Source organism: Gambusia affinis, linkage group LG19, assembly GCF_019740435.1.
Source record: "Gambusia affinis linkage group LG19, SWU_Gaff_1.0, whole genome shotgun sequence".
NCBI classification, from domain to species: domain Eukaryota; kingdom Metazoa; phylum Chordata; class Actinopteri; order Cyprinodontiformes; family Poeciliidae; genus Gambusia; species Gambusia affinis.
In genome coordinates this window covers 24,296,788-24,316,351 of record NC_057886.1, presented here as the reverse complement: position 1 = coordinate 24,316,351, position 19,564 = coordinate 24,296,788, and the positions used below count along the sequence as shown (strand labels likewise).

The window sequence follows — 19,564 nt, the reverse complement described above, 5'->3', positions numbered from 1 at the left end:
ACAGTTGATTCATCCTGAAGTTCATCTTAATCTACAGAAATATTAAATAATTATTTATTAGTTTATCCTTAGAATTATTTTATGAAAACGTTTTTATATTAAATCTGTAAATGAAACTAAAATCTATAAAGAGATTTTTGAACAGAGCTTGGGGATTTTAAAACTTGTTCTTCAGGGTAACTTCACCTTCTTCCGTCATAAGCTGTAATATTTGGGTGCGATCTGTTTCAGGCAGGGTGACCTTTGACCTGCAGGGAGGATTTTTTGATACTACAGCAGTTTGTTCATTAAAAGTGTTTCGGTTCAATTCTCTGTTTGTATTTTGTGAGCAGTAAACTAAAGACTAAATGAGGTTTGGTGTCACTGAGGACAGACTTTCAGTCCCACCGTGTTTTATTACCAGGTGACGGCACAACAACGACACATTACTGCTCCTCCACACCAACAACAACTCGTCTTCAGTCAACATTTACAACCGTCTGACATCATGGAAGAGTCCAAGCAGGACGTCTGGGTCCCGCCTCCAGTTTCCCCAGAGTTCCCAGTGTCTGAATCCGTCCTCCCAGACAGCGAAACAGTAGGATGTTGACATGGTTGTAGCTCAGTAGTCGTCATGGTAACCCTGCTCTAAGTTTTTTGGTTGCGTTGCCGTCGCGGCGCGACTGTCGCCTCCAGGATCCGGATGTTATTCCAGACAGCGAATGAAGTTCCAAAAGAATGAAAACCCCAGATGGAAAAGTTCTGGAGCTCGTCCAGAACCAGGAAGAGTCCAAACAGGTCGGACCCATCGCCCCAACAATTTCCAAAAGGTTCTGTGACGTTCTCCATGGGAACTCTGATGGTAACAGAAGGTGCTACATGGAGGAACCAGAACCGGCCGGGTTCTGTTCACAAAGAAGCTCCAGAAAACTGAAATCAATAATCTGTAGAAATTAATTAGAGAGAAGCAGCAACAAGAAACTAAATCTAACAGCACCTGAAAATAGGAGAGTTTATTTAAAACGGCTTAAATAAAACATGTAAGAAATGCTTCCCTCTTTCACTTCATATCTGGAACATTTTTGTACCTTTTATTAACTTCAGGCCGACATTAATGCACATTAGAAACTGTTCATAGTATTTTGCCTGGTGAAATAAAAGTTTAATTTTAGCTAATGCTTTCAAAAATATGAATAGCTCGGCATTTAAAATTTAATTTACATTTTAAATTTGAACATTTTCCAAAATCAAAGTGCTGAAAATGTAAAGAATCGGCTGAACAGGTTCTGAACAGGTTCTGAACAGGTTCTGAACAGGTTCTGAACAGGTTCTGAACAGGTTCTGAACAGGTTCTGAACAGGTTCTGAACAGGTTCTCCTCCACAGAGGCTCCGCCCCCTTCACACCTGCAGTCTGAGCCAAACGCAGCAGGAGAGAAAAAGCTTCCTGATGTCGGTTTCACTCAGAGGTTCGTTAATATTAATAATCCAGCATAGAGACAAACAGCAGGTCAGACATGAGCTGCAGGTTTAAACCCAAACTTCTTCCTCTGGTTCTGGTTCTGGTTCTGACATCTTCCTCAGGGTCGTCTTCCTCTTTAAGCCCCGCCCACTTTCAGATGCTGTAATCCGGTTCCTCTCATCAGAACCATCAAACCTAATAGCAGAAATAAACTAAACTTCAGGTTAGGACGTGAACACCTGACCTGCTTCCTCAGGTCTTTGAGTTTAAAGCTGCAGTTCATTGATTCAGAAAAATATCCGGAAATTTCTTTTCACAGCAGAAAAGTCTGAAAATTACTTATGTAATTAAAGATTTTAAAAGTTGAATGATGATTGGCTGATTATCAGAGCAGCTGATCAACATATGGTACCGCCGAACAGCGCCCCCTGCTGAGGCTCCAGCAGAAAGGGAAGTAAACATATGATCCGTGTGGAACCGACAGAACCCTCCTGGTTCCGGACGTCGAGCTCCGCAGCATTTTGTTGGGATCCTGGAGGCGACTGACAGTCCCTCTCCTTCCCGACAGCGACGCCACGCTCGCTTCAGTCCAGCTGGTCAGTGATGACATCAAAAAGGAGGCGGAGTCTCCTCATCCCCTGTCCCTCGCCTGGCGACTCCCTGCGAGCCAATCAGAGGAGGCAGGATCATCTGAAACCCGCCCGGATACCGGACTGAGCGGAGGGAGCCCATTGGCCGCAGTCAGAGTCCAGATTGACAGTTTGAACGTCCTTCAGTGTTCGAGTCCAGAGAAAGAAAAGACCTGCAGGAAGAAAACAGCATTAGAACAGACAGTGGACACTTCCAGAACCAGAACCAGAACCAGAACCAGGACCACAACCAGAACCAGGACCAGGACCAGGACCAGGACCAGACCCAGGACCAGAACCAGAACCAGAACCAGAACCAGAACCAGAACCAGAACCGGGACCAGGACCAGGACCAGGACCAGGACCAGAACCGGGACCAGGACCAGAACCAGAACCGGGACCAGAACCAGAACCAGAACCGGGACCAGAACCAGAACCAGAACCAGAACCAGGACCAGGACCAGAACCAGAACCAGGACCAGGACCACAACCAGAACCAGAACCGGGACCAGGACCAGAACCAGAACCAGAACCAGGACCAGAACCAGAACCAGAACCGGAACCAGGACCAGAACCAGAACCGGGACCAGAACCAGAACCGGGACCAGAACCAGAACCGGAACCAGGACCAGAACCAGAACCGGGACCAGAACCAGAACCGGGACCAGAACCAGAACCAGGACCAGGACCAGAACCAGGACCAGAACCAGAAGAACCAGAACCAGAACCGGAACCGGGACCAGGACCAGGACCAGAACCAGAACCAGACCCAGAAGAACCAGAACCAGAACCAGAACCAGACCCAGAACCAGAACCAGAACCGGGACCAGGACCAGGACCAGGACCAGAACCAGAACCAGATCCAGAACCAGAACCAGGACCAGGACCAGGACCAGAACCAGAACCAGACCCAGAAGAACCAGAACCAGAACCAGAACCGGGACCAGGACCAGAACCAGGACCAGAACCAGAACCAGAACCGGGACCAGGACCAGGACCAGAACCAGATCCAGACCCAGAACCAGAACCAGAACCGGGACCAGGACCAGAACCACATCCAGAACCAGAACCAGAACCAGGACCAGGACCAGGACCAGGACCAGAACCAGGACCAGAACCAGAACCAGACCCAGAAGAACCAGAACCAGAACCAGACCCAGAACCGGGACCAGGACCAGAACCAGAACCAGACCCAGGACCAGAACCAGAACCAGACCCAGAACCAGGACCAGAACCAGACCCAGAACCAGGACCAGGACCAGAACCAGACCCAGAACCAGACCCAGAACCAGAACCGGGACCAGGACCAGGACCAGAACCAGATCCAGACCCAGAACCAGAACCAGAACCGGGACCAGGACCAGAACCACATCCAGAACCAGAACCAGAACCAGGACCAGGACCAGGACCAGAACCAGGACCAGAACCAGAACCAGACCCAGAAGAACCAGAACCAGAACCAGATCCAGAACCAGAACCAGAACCAGAACCAGACCCAGGACCAGAACCAGAACCAGAACCAGACCCAGGACCAGAACCAGAACCAGACCCAGAACCAGGACCAGAACCAGACCCAGGACCAGAACCAGGACCAGAACCAGACCCAGAACCAGGACCAGGACCAGGACCAGACCCAGGACCAGAACCAGGACCAGAACCAGACCCAGAACCAGGACCAGAACCAGACCCAGAACCAGAACCAGAACCAGACCCAGGACCAGAACCAGACCCAGAACCAGAACCAGAACCAGACCCAGGACCAGAACCAGACCCAGGACCAGAACCAGGACCAGAACCAGACCCAGAACCAGAACCAGGACCAGGACCAGGACCAGAACCAGACCCAGAACCAGAACCAGGACCAGGACCAGAACCAGGACCAGGACCAGAACCAGGACCAGACCCAGAACCAGAACCAGGACCAGGACCAGAACCAGACCCAGGACCAGGACCAGAACCAGGACCAGAACCAGACCCAGAACCAGGACCAGGACCAGGACCAGAACCAGACCCAGACCCAGGACCAGAACCAGGACCAGAACCAGACCCAGAACCAGGACCAGAACCAGACCCAGAACCAGAACCAGACCCAGGACCAGAACCAGACCCAGAACCAGGACCAGGACCAGAACCAGACCCAGAACCAGAACCAGACCCAGGACCAGACCCAGGACCAGAACCAGGACCAGAACCAGACCCAGAACCAGGACCAGGACCAGAACCAGACCCAGGACCAGAACCAGGACCAGGACCAGAACCAGGACCAGAACCAGACCCAGAACCAGGACCAGGACCAGAACCAGACCCAGGACCAGACCCAGAACCAGGACCAGAACCAGAACCAGGACCAGGACCAGAACCAGGACCAGGACCAGAACCAGAACCAGGACCAGGACCAGAACCAGAACCAGAACCAGGACCAGAACCAGAACCAGGACCAGACCCAGAACCAGGACCAGAACCAGGACCAGGACCAGAACCAGGACCAGACCCAGAACCAGAACCAGGACCAGGACCAGAACCAGACCCAGGACCCGGACCAGAACCAGGACCAGAACCAGACCCAGAACCAGGACCAGGACCAGGACCAGGACCAGAACCAGACCCAGACCCAGGACCAGAACCAGGACCAGAACCAGACCCAGAACCAGGACCAGAACCAGACCCAGAACCAGAACCAGAACCAGACCCAGGACCAGAACCAGACCCAGAACCAGGACCAGGACCAGAACCAGACCCAGAACCAGAACCAGAACCAGACCCAGGACCAGAACCAGACCCAGGACCAGAACCAGGACCAGAACCAGAACCAGGACCAGAACCAGGACCAGGACCAGGACCAGAACCAGGACCAGAACCAGACCCAGAACCAGGACCAGGACCAGAACCAGAACCAGGACCAGAACCAGGACCAGGACCAGAACCAGAACCAGGACCAGGACCAGAACCAGAACCAGGACCAGGACCAGAACCAGAACCAGAACCAGGACCAGAACCAGAACCAGGACCAGAACCAGAACCAGGACCAGAACCAGGACCAGGACCAGAACCAGGACCAGACCCAGAACCAGAACCAGAACCAGGACCAGGACCAGAACCAGACCCAGGACCCGGACCAGAACCAGGACCAGAACCAGGACCAGGACCAGAACCAGAACCAGGACCAGAACCAGAACCAGAACCAGGACCAGAACCAGAACCAGAACCAGAACCAGACCCAGGACCAGAACCAGGACCAGAACCAGGACCAGAACCAGAACCAGGACCAGAACCAGAACCAGGACCAGACCCAGAACCAGGACCAGAACCAGACCCAGAACCAGAACCAGGACCAGGACCAGAACCAGACCCAGGACCCGGACCAGAACCAGGACCAGAACCAGGACCAGAACCAGAACCAGAACCAGGACCAGACCCAGAACCAGGAGCAGAACCAGAACCAGGACCAGGACCAGAACCAGGACCAGGACCAGAACCAGGACCAGGACCAGAACCAGAACCAGAACCAGGACCAGAACCAGAACCAGGACCAGACCCAGAACCAGGACCAGAACCAGGACCAGGACCAGAACCAGGACCAGACCCAGAACCAGAACCAGGACCAGGACCAGAACCAGACCCAGGACCCGGACCAGGACCAGGACCAGGACCAGAACCAGACCCAGACCCAGGACCAGGACCAGAACCAGACCCAGAACCAGGACCAGAACCAGACCCAGAACCAGGACCAGAACCAGACCCAGAACCAGAACCAGAACCAGACCCAGGACCAGAACCAGACCCAGAACCAGGACCAGGACCAGAACCAGACCCAGAACCAGAACCAGAACCAGACCCAGGACCAGAACCAGACCCAGGACCAGAACCAGACCCAGAACCAGGACCAGGACCAGGACCAGAACCAGGACCAGGACCAGGACCAGAACCAGGACCAGAACCAGGACCAGAACCAGACCCAGAACCAGGACCAGGACCAGAACCAGACCCAGGACCAGACCCAGAACCAGGACCAGAACCAGAACCAGGACCAGAACCAGGACCAGGACCAGAACCAGGACCAGGACCAGAACCAGAACCAGAACCAGGACCAGAACCAGAACCAGGACCAGACCCAGAACCAGGACCAGAACCAGGACCAGACCCAGAACCAGGACCAGGACCAGAACCAGACCCAGGACCCGGACCAGAACCAGGACCAGAACCAGGACCAGGACCAGAACCAGAAACAGGACCAGAACCAGAACCAGAAACAGGACCAGAACCAGAACCAGAAACAGGACCAGACCCAGAACCAGAACCAGGACCAGAACCAGAACCAGGACCAGAACCAGAACCAGGACCAGAACCAGAACCAGGACCAGACCCAGAACCAGGACCAGAACCAGGACCAGACCCAGAACCAGAACCAGGACCAGGACCAGAACCAGACCCAGGACCCGGACCAGAACCAGGACCAGAACCAGGACCAGAACCAGAACCAGGACCAGAACCAGGACCAGACCCAGAACCAGGATCAGAACCAGAACCAGAACCAGGACCAGAACCAGAACCAGGACCAGACCCAGAACCAGGACCAGAACCAGGACCAGACCCAGAACCAGAACCAGGACCAGGACCAGAACCAGACCCAGGACCCGGACCAGAACCAGGACCAGAACCAGGACCAGAACCAGAACCAGAAACAGGACCAGAACCAGAAACAGGACCAGAACCAGAACCAGGACCAGAACCAGAACCAGAAACAGGACCAGGACCAGAACCAGAAACAGGACCAGACCCAGAACCAGAACCAGGACCAGAACCAGAACCAGGACCAGAACCAGAACCAGGACCAGGACCAGAACCAGGACCAGACCCAGGATCAGAACCAGAACCAGAACCAGGACCAGACCCAGGACCAGACCCAGAACCAGAACCAGAACCAGAACCAGGACCAGAACCAGAACCAGGACCAGAACCAGGACCAGGACCAGGACCAGAACCAGGACCAGACCCAGGACCAGGACCAAGACCAGAACCAGGACCAGACCCAGGACCAGACCCAGAACCAGAACCAGAACCAGGACCAGAACCAGGACCAGACCCAGACCCAGGACCAGAACCAGGACCAGGACCAGAACCAGGACCAGAACCAGACCCAGGACCCGGACCAGAACCAGGACCAGAACCAGGACCAGGACCAGAACCAGGACCAGAACCAGGACCAGGACCAGGACCAGAACCAGAACCGTCTGCTCTCCTGCTGGACCCACAGAATAGTTCTGGTCTCATCATGACGACCTGCAGGATGTTCAGTTCACCTGCAGCCGCCGTTAATCTGAGGCGCTGTGACATCACAGAGGAAGGACTGCTGTGATTGGCCAACCTCAGACTCCTGTCAGCTCATTGGCTGATTGAAGTTTATTTAATGTGTGAGAGAAAAAAGGTCTGCAGAGATAAAAACTGTGATTTTCATCTCTAACTAGAACTTAGTAATAATTTCTTTTTGCCTTTTCTTCACTTTCATGTTCCTGCAGCTCATTTTGCTGTTTGCTGCATGTTTGGCCCGTCAGCCTCCGTTCCTCTGGCTCTTTCTCAGCGGTTACATCTCCAAACAGACTCAACGTCACGCCAAGCTGCAGCAAAAACGCTGCATCGACTGAAGTTTGGTAAAGGATGTGCGTCTGGACAGAGGAGCGTCCAGCTGCTGCTCTCAGGCCGTTTCTCTTTCTGCTCTGATGGGAAACTTTTCACACGTTGATCAACCAACCAGTTTCCCCAAGATGGCTGCTGAAATTCAGAGGAGACCCTCTGAGACTGTTAGTCTGAGATTCTTCTATAATGAGAGTTTATGGAATATATTTGCATTTGTTTTAACCTCACACTTAAATGTCTTTTCTTCTTCTTCTTCCTTTGCTTCACTTTACTGAACGGCGGAGCCTCCTGTTCTTATGTCCTTTAGGCTGAGGTGAGGAAGTGAAGGTCATGTTGTGACCTTCAGGCATCCTGCAGGTGGACCACCTGACCCTGTGAGTGAGGTGTGCATGGTCAGAGCCCCCCCTGGTGGTCAGCAGAAGGTCATGCAGTCAGTGCCCAGCATCTGTTTCAGTGCAGTGAATAAATCGCAGTGACTTCGGGTCGTGCTGCTGTTCTGAACACGTCAGGCTCCTCTGTTGCTCAACCTGAACGGCTCCCAGTGAAACCAGTAGAAAACCTGAAACCAGGTTTTCTCAACAGCAGCAGCGTTTGAGGAGCCTGAAAATAATCCACATTCCTGGAAGCTTCATCTCTGTTTCAACCCCTGGAAAGGAAACAGGAAGTGCAGACGGACTCTGGGTCGGGCTCTACCTGCGGGTGGGCTCCAGGTGCGTCCCGGTCCGGCCCGGTTCCGGTGCTACGTTTGGGACCGGACCCCCGGCTGGCCGCTGGGCTCCCTGGCCTCCTTCCCGTCCGGCAGCGCCGCACTGATCTCCTCCTCCGGGTCGTAGTAGTAGAACTTCCTCAGGTAGGCGATGAGCGGCCTGGAGGACAGAGGGAAACGCCTTTTACCTGCAGCACAGGTAACGATCCCACCAGCCAATCAGCAGCTCTCTGAGCTGAGCTGCTGCCGATTGGACGATTTGACTTCCTGCCTCCCCTGAGTCCGGGCCGGGGGCGGGGCTTCTGCAGGTACGTACGTCGGTAGCGGCAGCTCCTGGATGTGGTCGATGCGAACCAGCTGCCTGATGCAGAAGCGACAGAGATGCTGCAGAGATTTAACGCTGCTGAACCTGGAGACCGGATACAGGAGCTGGACCGGAGTGGGAGGCAGACCTGGACACACACACACACACACACACACACAGGTAAACACACCCATTCAATAAAGGAAACAGGAACTTATTGTGTCTCCATGGCAACAGAGAGAGGCAGCATCCAGTTCAAACAAGCTGGCTGAGTGTTTTTGCTTGGAGTTTGGAGAATAAATGTTAAAAATCACCAGAGAAACATCTGGAGTCCAGAAATCCACCGACCCAGAACCGGGCCGAAGGACAGTCTGCACTCATCAGAGTGAAAACTGAGACTGAGAAACTTGGATTCAGGATTCATCGTCAGTTTTTCTGGTTCTGGTTCTGAGGCTGAAACCGACCCAATACTTCCATCTATCGAAGCTCAGATAGAAACCCAAATCCCTTCATTATTCTAATTAAAGGATATTTTACCGGGTCAGCAGTATTTTGGATTTCCTCCAAATGCTTCTAAATTTTGAAGTTAAAAAATCCCAGAAACGATCCTGAAATCCTGCAGGAAGCCACGGGAGCAGCTGCAGGCCGACGGGTCCGGTTCTGGATGGGAAACGTCTTTGGAGGTTCTGCGGGTGACGGGTTGGTTCCTACCTGGGACTCGGGAGCGCAGGAAGTAGAGGAACTTTCCGTTCTTGGAGTGCATGATGGCTCTCTCGATGAACTCCACCACGGAGTGGCAGCGGTCCTCGAACTTGGGGTGGCACCACAGACTGAAGGTTCCTGCCGGACAGACGTCAGCGGGTCACAGGTGACCGGCGGGGTCCTGGTGTGTGTGTGTGTGTGTGTGTGTGGTACCTCTGTAGTGCTCCATGCGTGTGTGGTGTGTGACTCCCTGCGACCGGAAGCTCAGACTCAGGATGTATCGTGGATCCGAACTGTCCCGCACCAGAAACGACCCGTCCGGTTTCCCCTTCAGCTTCATCTCTGCGTCTTCCCAGTTCATCGGACCCCAGTACCAGCCGCACTGCAAACACGCCCCAAACTGTTAGGCTCCGCCCCCTTCCTCACCACCAGCGTCCAATCAGAGTGCAGGAAGACGCCCCTACCTTCTCCAGCTCCCTGAGGCTGGTGGCGGCTGCTGAGGGGGCAGCGTGTCTGGGCAGAGAAACAGACCCGAGTTACAATGGGACCAGATCGGGTTGATTAATATGATCAATCGATTATTTATTAATCACAATCAATAGGATTGATTGGTCAGAGATCAGCTGATTATAAATATAATAGTATTCTTTAGTACCAATTAATTTTTTTACAATCAATTATTCCTGATTAATTTAATTAACGGATCATGATTAATCGATTCTAAAAATAACTGTTGATTATTTTTATTAATCGATTAATCAGCAACTGGAGACCAAAGACAGATTGTTTCCTGGAACCACAGAGCAGTAATGAAGTCAAAACTGGACAAAAATACAAACACTTTGGATTCCAATAATAAATAATAATATTAGTTTTCTGTAAATCTGACCAACGAGTTCTGACTGCCAATAAAATCTTTACCTCACTTTTAACAATTACTCAATTATTTGTTTTCACTTTTCCAAAGTTTCCACGTTTTTCATCCATTTTTAGCTGGCAGGGTGTCATTCCGGACTCGGATTCCGGACTCGGATTCCGGACTCGGATTCCGGACTCGGATTCCGGACTCGGATTCCGGACTCGGATTCCGGACTCGGATTCCGGACTCGGATTCCGGACTCGGATTCCGGACTCGGATTCCGGACTCGGATTCCGGACTCGGATTCCGGACTCGGATTCCGGACTCGGATTCCGGACTCGGATTCCGGACTCGGATTCCGGACTCGGATTCCGGACTCGGTCCCGGTCCGGTTCAAGTGAACTCTTAAAATGTTGAAAACGAATCTGAAAGCAACCCGACTAGAAACGCTCCAAAAGCAGGAAGTGAGCTACAGCGCAGGGCATTCTGGGTAAATACAAACACACATTTCCACCATTAGAGGAAGAAATGGTTTGTGGTCAGAAGTGGAGTAAAGGAGGTAAAAGAAGAAAATATATGGCAGCTGCTTGTATCCACTCACATAAACTAAGTTTTCAGGCTAATCGGTGTGAAACTGGAGGAACTGAAGCTTCTGGATCACAGAAACATCAAGACTAAAAGGCTTCAGGAACAGAAACATGCTGAGTTTCCTTTTCCTAGGTCTGAAGAACTACAAGCTGGTCTTGGGACTCGACCAGCAGCAGCCTGCAAAACGATCCTCCGCTCTGTCTTCTTCTGAGGCCTTTGATTCCTTCAGTAGGTCTTGGTGCAGCGCCCCCACAGGTGACGGGAGGAACAGCTTTTTCAGTTAGTTTCAGTCGTTTGACTCGGTGCAGCGTGAATGCAAACTACAGTCCTGAAAATGTAACAAATGTTGCAATTTTGATCCCCAATCGAACCGAATCTGTTGGACGATCCGGTGGGAAAAGAACCATAAACTAAACTTTAGGACTGCAGAACAGTTTCTCCTTATGAAGGAAAAACTCCTGGATTTATTTCCTGGCTCTGGTGGATAAAAGCCTCTGCAGAGGTTCTGAACTGATCCGGGTCAGTTGGGCTTTGGACTCAAACCAGTGGGCCCATTATGATTGGACCGCTGGTTCTGGTTCTTCTTTGGTTGTAGAGCTGCTGGAAGTAGAAGTGCAACAGAACCAGGGGGCGGAGGCGGAACCGGGGGGGCGCAGTGGTCCGGGTCTCACCGTTGAGGCTCAGGCTGTGCTGGATGGTGCTCAGGGTCGGGTGCAGCGCCAGCGGCCGGGGGGGCAGAGACTGCATGGAGGCCCCCGCGCTGCGCTCTGTGAACGGCCCCTGGAGCTGTGGAGGGCCCCCGAAATCATCTGCAGGTCAGAGACAGACAGCTGTGAGAGGAGGCATCCGGACCGCCAGGTTGGTCCAGATGGAAACATTCCAGACTTTCACTATCGGAGCCTGATGGCAGCATTCCCATCTCCCTGATTAGCATCCATCACTTCCTGAAATTCACACGGAAATAGTCAGAAGAACTGGAGCTAAAGGCGGTAAAAATATTTCTCGTGTCCCTCAGAGAGGAACAGGAAGTTCAGAGATGAAAAACGATCCAATCACCTCAGATCTTCCTGCTGCTCCACAGGTTTTTGATTCAACGTAAGGCTGTTTAACACATTTATCAACTAAATGTCGGACCTGCATCACGACAGAAATGGACAGAAGAAAATGTTCAATTTTAGACTCTATTAGCGCTGATCGATTAGCACAGGATGGACGTAGCATCACGGAAACATCGTCCAGCAAACTGACGATAAATTTACACATTTCCATGAGTGACACAAAAAATGTCAGCTAGCTAGCTGGCTGGTTAGCTAAGGTACATTAGCAGCTAGTTAGCAGTAGCCTCAACCGCCTTGAGTCACAGAACAGACTGAAGAGTCTGAGACCAAAACTCTGTCTGACTGAAAATCGACGTGAGATGAAATAGTGACAGTTAAACTCAACGCTCATGTTCTGTAATAAAATGTGAATAATTTTAGGCCTTAATTGTGAACAAATGAATTTAAGTTTTTCTAAGAGTTTCAAGGATGTGTGACGGTGCGACAATGAGAGCAACCCGATCAGAGAGGAAGAGGAGGAAGAGGAAGAGGAGGAAGAGGAAGTACCGAGCAGGCTGAGGCTCCGCCTGGGAGGGGGGGGCGGCGTGGGGGGGTGCTGAGTGCCCCCCCCCCTGCGAGAAATGTCCACATCGACCAGAGAGACCGTCTCACCTGGACAGAGGAGGGGTTAGTGAGCAGAGAGGAAGAGCTGAGTGATGAAGATGAGGACAGGTGATGAAGATGAAGCTGCTGAGGGCCCTTCATCCCCAGTTCCTACCTGCGGTTCTAAAGGAGAACCTTGTGGAACCACAAACAGCCCAGACGTGTTTAACCCATCTACCCTTCATGGGGTCGTTGTCATGGCAACTCAACCTCCTACAAAACCGACTCAGCATCGGTACCAAACGTCCAGACCCCAGCGACGGCTGGACGTTTCAGAACCAGCTAAGCGACAGAACCGAGCCGCCGTGGGGTTCCTCAGGGCCGCGGCCCATGTTGGAAATCTCCATGGTTACCAGGCTGCAACACAAACCGCTTTATAACTTCATGAGCCTCATCATAGCCACTAAAACGTGTAAAAACAAACCACAAAGTGGACCAGGAAGTAAAATCTGACCAATCAGCTAACAGCTCCAGGGTTCGAGTTGCCATGGCGATCCACTAGCAGTCCTCCATGTTTCTGAGTTATAAAATGTTGAACATTATCAGGAAATGTGAAAGCATGAAGAGGAAATGATGCGTTATTGAAAGACATGAACTGCAGATCAACTAGGAGGAAAATAAAATGTAACTAAAATAAACGGTTAAAAAACTAAACTCTGTTTTTAGACAAACTGATGGGAGAGAGAGAGGATGAGACTGACAGAAGGTAAATACATCAGCCCCGCCCAGGAAACAGTCATCAATATAATAAGAATCATTAATCACAGAAATATTTCACCTCTTGCTTTGGTCATTTCTTCCTGGGTGTAAAGTTAAAACACTGGAACAAATGAATCCACCAGTGGATCTGAAGACCAGCCACTTGCTGCTGGACACCGAGTCAAAAGGAACTTGGAAGGAAAATCTAAACTGGACGATGACGAGTCGGCAGAAATGTTTAAATCATGAAAATGAAAGGATTGACTGTTTGAGGTTTTCTGGTGTTTTGGTGCCGTTCTTTCATCTGGTTGTTATTTATTCAAGCGGATTCAGTTGTTTGCTAGGAGTGCTCTGATTGGATGGAAAGGCCAAGTAAAGCCTGGCGGTCCGCCATGTCTACAGAAACCGGAGAACCCTGATCTGCAGCACCGCCTCCAACCAATCAGCTGCAGCGGCTCGTTAACGTCTCACAAACACTCGGCCCACCAGAAACCCCAGGATGACTCCACGGCTGAGCGACAGGCTGTAACACCGACAGGCTGTAACACCGACACCTGGGCAGGTGAACTCACCGGTGAAAGCAGGAGTGAACGGCAGCGGGGCGAAGGCACTGAGAGGCCTGGAGAGCTGCAGCCTGCAGACACAGAACACACAGCATCAACCCTCCACGTTTCCACACCACGAAGCCTTCGGCCTGACGGCTGCTCAGATCAATCAGCCACTCTCAGGCCGCCATCTTGGAAATCTCCATGGTTACCAGGCTGTGACATCAGTCATACCTGACCCAAACCCTCCCTGGTGGGAACCCCAAACTGCTGCCATGGAGACAAGCTTTATCTGAGGTCTGAGAGAAGGATGCTGTCGCCATGGTTACCTCCCTTCTCTCTCTCTCTGTCTCTCTCTCTCTGTTGAGCAGTGAGACTGCTGGTCACCATGGCAACAGCTGCAGGGAAAAGTTGCGCGGGAGCCGAATGAAGTTGGGTCGGATCTGAGAGCAGAAATAGAAACGGAGACGAACCATCAAGGTCCGGTTTCAGGCAGAACATCTGGGTCTCAACTGATGAACAGAACCTTGGACCGGACTCTGTTACTAAACAGAACCAGATAAGTCCAGAATCAGATGAGCAAAAAGATTTTAGAAAGCTAAAACTAGAACAAGCAGAGTCAGAGTCCAGATTCAGACCCAGAACCAGCAGAACCAGCAGAACCTCCAGAACCAGCAGAACCTCCAGAACCAGTCAGCAGTCCTTACTTCAGTTTCTGGAAGTTGCAGCTGGACTCCCTGAAGGTCCAGACCAGAACCGGTCCGGTTCTCTGGAACGAGGCGACGGTTTGTGGTGAGGTTCTGCAGGTTTAACGACCCAAATAAACCAAACGGACCCGTTCAGAACTGCTGCTCAGATGGCTGAAACAAAGAGATGTTTAGAAACAACTCCAGTCATCAAAAACACCAGTTGGTGTGGAAACTAAAGGACTTTGACTAGACCACTGAGGCCGGTGGTTGGGCTGAGTACAGTCCACCAGAACCACCCTGGTTCTGGATCGAAAAATGTTCAGTTACTAAAGTTTGGAGGCAGGTGATGGATTTGGAAGTAAAACCAGTCGATCTGTTTTCTGTTACTGGTGAATAACAACATTCAGCCTGGCGGGCCGAACCGGACCGGTTTGGACTTTGGTTTGTTCCAAAGGTCTCGTCTCTCCTTCTTCCAAGAAGCCGGACTGATACGGTGCCCTGACCTTTGACCTTTAACCTGTTACCCGACTCCTGACGCGTCAGGCCTTGAGAGGAACAGCGATTAGTTTGGAGAAATCAGATCGGCCTCCACGAGGCTCTGGAAGGGACCGTCGTCATGGCGACAGAGGGATCTTACCTGTCCTGGTCGGTGCTGCTGCAGGTGGACCCCCACACGTCCAGCAGGCTCCCCCCCGACGAGGTGGAGGACGCCAGCGACGGTCGCTTGTCCAGCAGGCCGCCCGACCCGCCGCTGGAGCTCTTGGTTCTGAACAGCTTGCTGAGCCGGACCTTCAGGGACCCCCCCTTCCTCGACTTCCTGCGTGGCGTCCTGTCGCCCCCCCCCTCCAGGACCGTCAGGGGGGAGGCAGCGCGCCCGGAGCCACCGGCCGCCACTCCGAGCTTCGGGGTGGCGGCGCGGCTCTGCGGCTGGGACCGGGACCGGTGCTGCGGGCACGGGCCCGGGTCAAGGGGAGCGGCACCGGTGGCCGGGGGGCCCTGAGGGGCCGCAGGGGGGGCGGCGGCAGCGCGGCACGCCGGCTCGGTGCAGACGCCCGCCTCCTCGGCCAGTCTGTGGACCTGTCGCATCAGGCCGCTCAGCGTCCCGCCGCCAAACACGGTTCCGGTTCCCCCCGGCCGCCCCCCGACGTCGCCACCCCCGGGCTCCTCCTCGCCGTCTCGGCCCCCCCCCTGCGCCAGCTCTCCGACCTGATCGGACCCCAGGCCTTCCAGAACCAGCAGAGCATCGCTGGTGTCGCTGGGGTCGTCTCCGGGGGCAACCGGACCCGCTGCCAGGATGCCATGACAGGAGCAGCGAGGGGGGGGCGGCACCCCATCTCCCCCGCCCACTCCCTCCCTGCCCTCGCCCAGCTGACCCAGCTTCTGGGCCAGCACCAGAACCGGGTCCTCAGCCCCAGACGGGCAGGTTCTCCTGAGCTCCAGCAGGCCCAGGCGCAGGGCCTGGTCCAGCAGACCCGGGGGCCACTTGGCCAGGCGGTGTCGGATGGACTCCGGATCCAGGGCAGGGACCGGCGGGGGGTTCTGAGGCCCGTCGGACCCTTTGGATAGTCTGACCACCGGGTGCCACTGCAGGTTCTCCTCCGGGGATGGGACACAGCCAGAGTTCTGCTCCTTCCCGCCTCCAGGTCGGGAACCAGCTGTGCTAGCAGAACCCGAACCTGGACCCGGCTCCAGCTTCTGTCTCTCCGGTTCCTCCTGCAGGAACCCAGCTGGCGGCGGCTGCTGCTCCAATCCGGACCGCAGCAGGTTCTGTAACACCATCAGCTGTGCCCTGGATCCGTGTCCGCCCGAACCGTCCACGAACCGCTGCGCCGCTGCGGCAAAGTCCTCAGGCGGCGGGGACAGCGGCGCCTCGGAGCTCGGCGGGCCCTGCGACAACCCCAGACCGCCATCCAGCTCTCCTTTCCCGGGGAGCGGCGAACTGTAGTGCGGGGATGCGGATCCGAGGCCTGCTGAGGGGCCGCTGGGGTCCACATCGAACCCGCCGCCGCGGTGTCCCAGCGCGGCCTTCACCGGTCCGAACCCGCCGCCTCCGGACCGGATCAGGTCGTCGGGCTCGTCCAGCCGGTCGTACTCCGCGGCCGAGACGAGCCGCATCAGGACGAAGTCCGGAGACATTTCTTGCTGCGCGTCATTCATGGCGGCGGGCTAACGTTAGCGGCTCCGCTCTTACATAACAGCTGCTGCATCTCCGCGCCGAGCTCCGGGCCGCTCCGGGCGGCGCACTCCTGCGGTCCGGACCGGGTTGGGACGGGGACGGCTCCACGGGACCACCACGGAACAACAAGGGGCATGAGAAACCCGCCCTGTTAGCCGCTAGCCTCCAACCGAGTCATCCTCCAGCGAGACAACGGGATGTGATGAAGAGGAGGGCGGGGAGCGGAGCTGCGCAGGCGGCTTCGGTGATCGATCAGAGCCGATCGATCCGCCGGGCTGGAGAGCCGATCAGCTGCTATTATTATTATTATTGAACAATTGAACAAGAACTTACTTTTGTTTTTAAATAGGTTTTCAAGATTATTTAAAATGTTAGGTAATATAATATTATGTATTTATAAACAGAAGGAAATTAATTTTATTTTATTTTTTACTCTTTTATTCATTTATTTTTTCAGTGTTTTTTTAGTGAAATAATTTCTGTTTCTTTCTTGCTTGTTTATTTGACAGAAGTTAAACTGTCTTTATTGATGGTTTGGTTTATTTGGAGGGCATAAATAATTTACCAGTAAACAGAAGTTGATGAAGCGGAAAAACTTACAGCCAGGTTCACTGGGATCCTCCAGGATGAGCTGTGTGCAGGAATTTCTAAAATATGTTTAAGGTTTTCTGTTTATTAATTTAGTCCATTTGTGATGGTACTACACTCTAAACCAGAGGGGCCCAAGGTGGGCCCTCGAGGGCCGGCATCCTGCATGTTTTAGTTCTGCCCCTGGTTTAACTCACCTGGATCCAATGATGGCTGTTAGAGGCCTAAGAAGAGCACTGACCTGCTGAAAAGGGTTTGCGGGTTGAGACAGGTTTTCATTGGAATTAAATTAAACACAGACAAAAATAGATCACTGTGACTTTTTTTTGCGTATTAATCTGCTGCATGACAGACTTTATTAAATGCAGCAACAATGTGACACCAAACTGCACAGGTCATTGAAATGACAGGATATGATTCACAATCTTACACGGCTATCACTGCTTCAATCCCACATTGTATCACTACCATCTATTTAGCAAAGTTTAATAAAAAAGAGTATATTGAAACTAAAATATTTTAAAGTATAGGGACAAAAAAACAAAACAAAAAACAACGTATTTTGTCCAGATTAACCGCCAAATAACTTATTTACAGTAGACAGTGTTGGTGCTGCACTGCTTCCCCCTCCTGAGACGCCGGATGGTGGACCAGAATCGCCTTGAAGCCGTATGGAAGTCTTTCTCCATGGCCTCTCCAAACTCCTCCCACGCCCGAGTTTTTGCCTCAGCAACCACCCGAGCCGCTTCGCCCGCCGGTACCCATCAGCTGCTTCCGGAGTCCCACAGGCCAAAAAGGCCCGATAGGACTCCTTCTTCAGCCTGACAGCTTCCCTCACCGAAGGTGTCCACCAACGGGTTCGAGGGTTGCCGCCACGACAGGCACCGACAACCTTGCGGCCACAGCTCAGATGAGCCGCCTCGACAATGGAGGCAGGAACACGGTCCACTCAGACTCCATGTCCCCCACCTCCCCCGGGACGTGTTCGAAGTTCTGCCAGACATGGGAGTTAAAGCTCCGTCTCACAGGGGATTCTGCCAGACGTTCCCAGCAGACCCTCACAACACGTTTGGGCTGCCAGGTCTGACCGGCATCCTCCCCCACCAGCGGAGCCAACTCACCACCAGGTAGTGGTCAGTGGACAGAACCTCTCTTCACCCGAGTGTCCAAGACATACGGCCACAGATCCGATGAAACGATGACAAAGTCGATCATCGAACTGCAGCCTAGGGTGTCCTGGTGCCAAGTGCACATATGGACACCCTTATGCTTGAACATGGTGTTCGTTATGGACAATCCATGACCAGCACAGAAGTCCAGCTACAGAACACCACTCCAGTTCAGATGGGGGGCCGTTCCTCCCAACCACGCCCCTCCAGGCCTCACTGTCATTGCCCACGTGAGCGTTGAAATCCCTCAGCAGAACAAGGGAGTCCCCAGGTGGAGCACTCTCCAGTACCCCCTCTAGGGACTCCAAAAAGGGTGGGTAATCTGAACTGTCGTTCGGCCCGTAAGCACAAACGACAGTCAGGACCCGTCCCCCCACCCGTAGGCGGAGGGAGGCTACCCTCTCGTTCACCAGGGTAAACCCCAACGTACAGGCGCCGAGATGGGGAGCAACAAGTATGCCCACTCCTGCCCGACACCTCTCACCTTGGGCAACTCCAGAGTGGAAGTATGTCCAGCCCCTCTCAAGGAGACTGGTTCCAGAACCAGAGCCATGCGTCCAGGTGAGACCGACTATTTCTAGCCGGAACCTCTCAACCTCTCACACACTAGCTCTGGCTTCTTCCCCACCAGAGAGGTGACATTCGACGTTCCAAGAGCTTCTGCAACCGAGGATCGGACCGCCAGGGCCCCCTCCCTCGGCCGCCACCCATCACACATTGCACCCGACCCCTTTGGCCCCTCTCACGGGTGGTGGGTCCATGGGAGGGGGGCCATGTTTCCTCTTCGGGCTGGGCACGGCCGGGCTCCATGGGTAAAAGCCTGGCCACCGCCGTCGTGACCCCCTCCAGGCCTGGCTGCAGAGTGGGGCCCCGGTGACCCACGTCTGGGGGAGGGAACACCAAGTCCAAAGTTCTTTCTCATCATTGGGGTCTTCAGGCTGCACTCTGTCTGGCCCTTCACCTGGACCTGTCTGCCTTGGGTGACCCTACCAGGGGCATGAAGCCCCAGACAGCAGAGCTCCTGGGATCATTGGGGCCCTCAAACCCCCCCACCACGATACGGTGCTGCCACCACCTTATTGGGGCTTTATGTCTCATAAAGTGTGACACACTTTATGTAATAATTTTAAAAGGCAG

At 53.4% G+C, this 19,564-nt stretch overlaps 1 protein-coding gene across 1 annotated transcript; it reads right to left on the bottom strand.

Annotated features, from left to right (window-relative positions):
- Positions 1-348: 348 nt before the first annotated feature.
- Positions 349-16,991, bottom strand: LOC122822014 (suppressor of cytokine signaling 7-like). Its single transcript, XM_044100337.1, has 11 exons — positions 15,132-16,991; positions 13,833-13,894; positions 12,466-12,570; positions 11,405-11,670; positions 10,430-10,677; positions 9,879-9,927; positions 9,628-9,796; positions 9,424-9,552; positions 8,725-8,860; positions 8,396-8,568; positions 349-2,241 (listed from the first exon to the last, which is right to left on the bottom strand). The coding sequence occupies exons 1-10, from the start codon at positions 16,649-16,651 to the stop codon at positions 8,442-8,444; spliced, it is 2,811 nt and encodes a 936-aa protein (XP_043956272.1). The 5' UTR covers positions 16,652-16,991; the 3' UTR covers positions 349-2,241; positions 8,396-8,441.
- Positions 16,992-19,564: the final 2,573 nt, after the last annotated feature.